This window comes from Xenopus laevis, chromosome 5S (genome assembly GCF_017654675.1).
Source record: "Xenopus laevis strain J_2021 chromosome 5S, Xenopus_laevis_v10.1, whole genome shotgun sequence".
NCBI lineage: Eukaryota > Metazoa > Chordata > Amphibia > Anura > Pipidae > Xenopus > Xenopus laevis.
The window spans coordinates 12,100,528-12,106,176 of NC_054380.1; the positions used below are offsets into that span (position 1 = coordinate 12,100,528).

General features: G+C 42.4%; 1 protein-coding gene across 2 annotated transcripts; it reads left to right on the top strand.

Annotated features, from left to right (window-relative positions):
• The first annotated feature begins 588 nt into the window (after positions 1 to 588).
• Positions 589 to 2,698, top strand: bix1.3.S (Brachyury-inducible homeobox 1, gene 3 S homeolog). Of its 2 annotated transcripts, none has more exons than XM_018264260.2 (3): positions 589 to 829; positions 1,288 to 1,496; positions 1,654 to 2,698. In XM_018264260.2, the coding sequence occupies exons 1-3, from the start codon at positions 676 to 678 to the stop codon at positions 2,455 to 2,457; spliced, it is 1,167 nt and encodes a 388-aa protein (XP_018119749.1). In that variant the 5' UTR covers positions 589 to 675; the 3' UTR covers positions 2,458 to 2,698.
• Positions 2,699 to 5,649: the final 2,951 nt, after the last annotated feature.

Here is a 5,649-nt window from a genome sequence, read left to right on the forward strand (position 1 = left end):
GATAGATAGATAGATAGATAGATAGATAGATAGATAATAGATAGATAGATAGATAGATAGATAGATAGATGGATAGATAGATGCAAGGTAGAAGGTACAGACAGATAGACAGAAAAGCAGACAATAATGGAAGTGATGCAAATGTTGACTTGCAGATTTGTCACCCACCCAGGCCCATTGGCCATGGCCGAAGTGTGAAAAAAGTCACCAGTTTACCTCAAGTGGGTAATGTTATGCTCTAGTGGGCAGAGCCCTTTCAACCAAACTTTTATTGCATGGCTGATGCAGGCTGGAACATTCTTGTCTGTTCTGTGTGTGTTTTTGTAATGACAGGTGGATAATGATAGTCAGACAAGACAGACAAGCCTTGGGTTCCTGTGCAGAACTCTGTCCCACTCTGTATGTGAATAGGGTTTGTACAGTATGTGTATTGCCTAATCCTTGTGCCCCAGCAGGAAGCCTCCAGCCTACTTCTACTGCACTACCTGACACCTAGACCTTCATCTTCATCTTCACACCTTCTGGAGATATTCACACGTTTCCCCCAATCCCCGTCTGAGATCTCCAGCCCCCTATAAAGCCCCAGAAGGAGGGTCCCCATTCAGCATTCAGGCCCAGAGGAGGACACATCACTGTGGGAAGAGGCAGATTTGGAAGTGTGGCTGTGGCATTGGGATGCTTGGATATACCCAAGGGATGGAGCAGCTCTACAGCACCTACTTCTCCTCCAGTGACCACCTCATGAGCTCCAGGTCTGCCCTGGACTCCCTCGTGGGAACGGGTTTCCCTCCTGTACAACAGAATCCAGTACAGCAAGTTAATGTAAAAGGTAAGTCTTTATTATACAATTCCCATTTATATTATGTCATGTTTATAGCCCCCTTTAGGCAAAAATTGTCTCAGTTTATAACAAGATTTAAGCCACGGATTCAATATAGCAGCATTAGATTTGAGCTCTACTTTCATTTATTATCTAGATATCAGGCCCAATTTGACTAATGAGAATCAGTCACTAATAGAGATTCTTGTTCATCAAATAAAGATATCGGTGAGGGATTTATTATCTGAAGTCCCATGATTTAGAAATCTCTAGAATACAGCAAGGCTCTTCCTCACAGATTTCTCCTTCCTACAAGTCAGTACTTGTACCTGATGAAATGAGCTCACACCCTGGCCCTACGTATCTTGTACAATATATCCATTGAATGGGAAATGTATATCGGCCTGTTAGAGACCCAATCAAGCCATTGATCTGTCACAACACTAATCACTATTATATTCCATTAGCAGACATGAAGGCTGGGGAACAGCACAAGGAAGCCGCCAATCAGCAGAAAGTTTCCCCCACACTGATGTCCAATCGCAGGAGGAGAACTGTCTACAGTCCCTCAGATCTGGCCAGACTGGAGCAGAACTTCCAAACTAATATGTACCCAGACATCCACCAGCGGGAGGAAATGGCCAGGCAAATGGGCTTGCCCGAGTCTCGAGTTCAGGTGGGTACTTGTAATTTTTGGCCCTTTCTCTCCACTGCTGATCTGTACACCTGAGGCTGCATGTGTTAAACCCTACAGAGTTACTAAAGAAATATTCTGACTGTTTCCATTTATTGCTATGCAATGAGCTCATTGTTTGCCCTTTTATACCATTCAGGTTTGGTTCCAGAACAGGAGATCAAAAGCCAGACGCCAAGGATCCAGATCCACCAAGCCGGCTGGTGTGGGAGATTACTATAACAGCACCCCAATGTACAACCCAGCACCCACAGCCAATTGCACAAGCCCTGTAGCACAGCAGCGTATGTTGTCCTACCAGCAGCCATTGGCCACTCTACACTATGGCTTCCACCCAAATGTCACCATGCAAGGAACCAATCAGAGCAAGTATTCATCAGCATCAGCTCCACATTCAGGGAATGTGTCTCAGCTGCACCGGATGGGTTTTCAACAGCCAGTCCAACCCATTCAGCAGAATTATTTCCACTTGTCCCAGGACCTCCTGTCTTGCCCTGAATCCTCATGGGCAGCCACCAACCAAAGGCTCCCAGTACATCCGACAGCATCTAGTACCTACCCGCACAGTTACCAACCTAGTAAGCCCCTTACAGGCCACTATACCCAGGGTATGAGCCCTGGCAAGGAGACTGAGAGAGACCTCGGTGGAAGACATAACCAAGTTTCCATGCATTCTAACATCATGATGGATTTTAGCAACTTCCAACCCAAGAAGACCGTCACCCCCGATATGAACACCATCATCCCACAGATCCCAGATGCTACAGGCTGGAGCAACCAGGAGGGTACCGATGCCTACTCTACACAGGAGGCACTGCCCAGGGCACAATGTAGCCCCTATGGACATGGATATCCTGCCTCAGACTCAGGAGTGAGTGACACATCTACAGAGTCAATCTCAGAGTGGGAAGAGAATATTATAAGAACTCTATTCTGCGCCTGAACAATAGAAAGTGAAGGGGGTGTGGGGAACTATTTTAGGGCCATAGCTTGTAATATGACTCACCCCTTACACACATTAAGGCACTTGGACACTTGGCTCTTTACACAATGTGTTATTGTAACCTATTGTTAGATTGGGCACCTCTTTGGCAAGCACTGTGATGTTTGATGTGAAGATTTTAGCTACCAGATATTTCTTTATATTATGATGAAACTTATAAAGTAAAATTTGCTTTATCAGATCATTGCTGTTTTGCTTTCTGATTGCCTCATATTTATTTGTATTTAAAGGAATACTGTCATGGGAAACCAAGTTTTTTTCAAAACGCATCAGTTAATAGTGCTGCTCCAGCAGAATTCTGCACTGAAATCTGTTTCTCAAAAGAGCAAACAGATTTTTTTTATATTTAATTATGAAATCTGACTTGGGGCTAGACAAATTGTCAGTTTCCCAGCTGCCCCCAGTCATGTGACTTGTGCACTGATAAACATCAGTGCTGTACTGCAAGCTGGAGTGTTATCACCCCCTCCAATGGGAAGGTTACCAGATAGCAGCTCCCTAACACAGGATGTAGATCTAAGAACAACACTCAATAGTAAAAAGCCAAGTCCCACTGAGACACATTCAGTTACATTGAGTAGGAGAAACAACATCCTGCCAGAAAGCAGTTCCATCCTAAAGTGCTGTTTTTTCTGAACGCACATGACCAGGCAAAATGGCCTGAGATGGCACCTACACAACATTATTATACATTTTAAAAAAATACACTTGCTGGTTCAGGAATTATATTTTATATGGTAGAGTGAATTATTTGCAGTGTAAACAGTGTAATTTAGAAATAAAATCTACACCATAAAAATCATGACAGAATCCCTTTGATATTGTAAATCAGTATGGTTCCGATGTGTCTGGAACTGCTTTTCATTCATTTCATTTGCTCAACAAATGAACAAAGCATCAGAGGAACTAGCATATTGGTAGACCTTGAAAGAACTGCACAATAAATCACTAAGAAATGGAGCACCTCCCTTCTATAGGTATAAAAACAAATATACAGAGACGGAATGTTCTGATAAGCTATACCCTCATGCTGTAGTGTCATAGGATGGTATGGCATCTACTGTCCATATAGATAATAATTATATTCACATAATGAACTATACTCTCATACAAGGGGAACAATATGGCTGTAAGCAGCCCTATATATAAATACAAGTATAAAAAGAAGGAATGTTAAACACCCAAAGAGATTTTTTTGCAAATGTGGTCTATAGTATTTTTTGTAGGTTACAGTTGTAATCTGCTGTCTAATAAAATATTTTGTACGGTGGAGCAGAAACTCATGGCTATTCAAATATCTATCTATAAAAAGTGGCTATCATTTTGCTTGACTAATCAGATAAAGGAAGCTTTGGATATATGTTATTTGATGCAACTAATATGGCAGCCCCCGTATATGTAGATTATATTAGTGGTATTCCATGCAAAGTTATTACTTCATACTTTACAAAACGGGGGTAACTGTTTTGGCTTTCAATGTAATAGAGGAACCAGTATGATCTTTGGGGGGGTGACAGTGTAGCATTTGACTCATTTTAGCCAAACAGGAAGTCCTTTGTTGCCCCCTGTCTCATGCAGTCAACATTCAGGCACATAGTACAGCACCAGGGCCTGTTTTCTAGACTGGGGGAGGTCTTTTCCCTTGTTTCCCTCACATCCTGAAGGCAGTCTGAGGGCCTCTTGAAAACTAAATTACACATGTCCTCAACGTGAGCTTGATTATGGTGATCAAACCCCTTGTGTTTTCTAAACCTGGAGACAAGGTCCAAACAACCAGAACTTTAAGCACCAATCGCTAGGGTTGCTGAGCAGCCCATGCATGAGCTATTAAGCCTTGATAAGAGCAATCACTGTTCAGTTCTCTTCAGTGAGTTTGTGCTCCAATGCAGAGACAGATCTGACTGCAACATGGTGCCTATTTACCAACCAGTCTCCTCTTCTACTGTCACAGCCAAGACTTCAGACTAGCTAAATATATTCATTTGTGTTTTTATCATAAACCATTAGTGAGCCCCAATGGCAGTTAACAAGTTCCCACAGCATAAACCCTCCACAGTGGTGAGAGATTACTAGGGGTCATTGCCCAAGGAAACCTTTAGAAAGTATGCACTGATCTGCTTTGTCTGGGTCAATGGCCATTCTGGAGCAGATAGACCTGTGCACTTTGCAAAATTCTGTCCCACACTTTAAAAATCTGGGTAGATTGGTCCAATTTTGCCCTGTTTCTGGTTATCACTTTTACTAGGGACAAAGCCTGGAGGTTCAATATGTAAGTTAGACAAGGCCTCGGTATCAAAAAGAAAGCAAGAACCATTTATTAAACAACTTTGTTTAGTGCCTAAATTCCATATGTCCTATGGCACGTGGACCAGTTTTCTGTGTGCCATAGCCCTACACGACTTATACGGTCACAAGACTAGTGATGCTTTACACTTGTATCTCAGTATATTCACACTCGCACCTCACATACAGGTGTAAATGTATTAGTCCAGCCTGGGTTCAAGGATCAAAGCCCGTCCGTATTTACCTTTCCACATGATCAAAAGACCAGCCTGATGCACTACAAATCCTTTGACCTCAGCGGATACACAGACAATATTCAGGGAAGGTGGCAATGGCTCAGCTTTGCATATCCCCTGCCCACATCCCAAAGAGACAGTAGGCTTGTTATTTCCTCTGCGAGACAGCAGCTATGTGGCCTTTGTGGGTTATGTGTATACCTCCTGTACACGTCCTTGTTACTCTTTATTTATCGAATTCGAATAAAGTTGTATCCCTCTCTTCCACAGGATGTGCCTGGGCTACTTCCCCTTCATCAGATGTCTGTCCTGTCTAAATCTATAAAAAGGGATCTTTAGTTTTCCTTTATTAAATATTAAAAAGAGTAGTAGATTCATTGATTGGTTCTACTGGGAATTGATTGGGTCTTGAATGTCAAAAACCATAAAGCTGGTCATAGATGTAAAGATTTTTAAAAGATCCAATCGTTATTGTGAGACCACGATTATCTCAAAACGATCGTTTAAATTTACAATGTGTCCATCAACTAAAAAGACCATTTCAGGTGATATTGCCAGCAAAACTGAAGAGTAGCTGCCTGCTTGGACCTGCAAACAAAGATAGATTGAACTG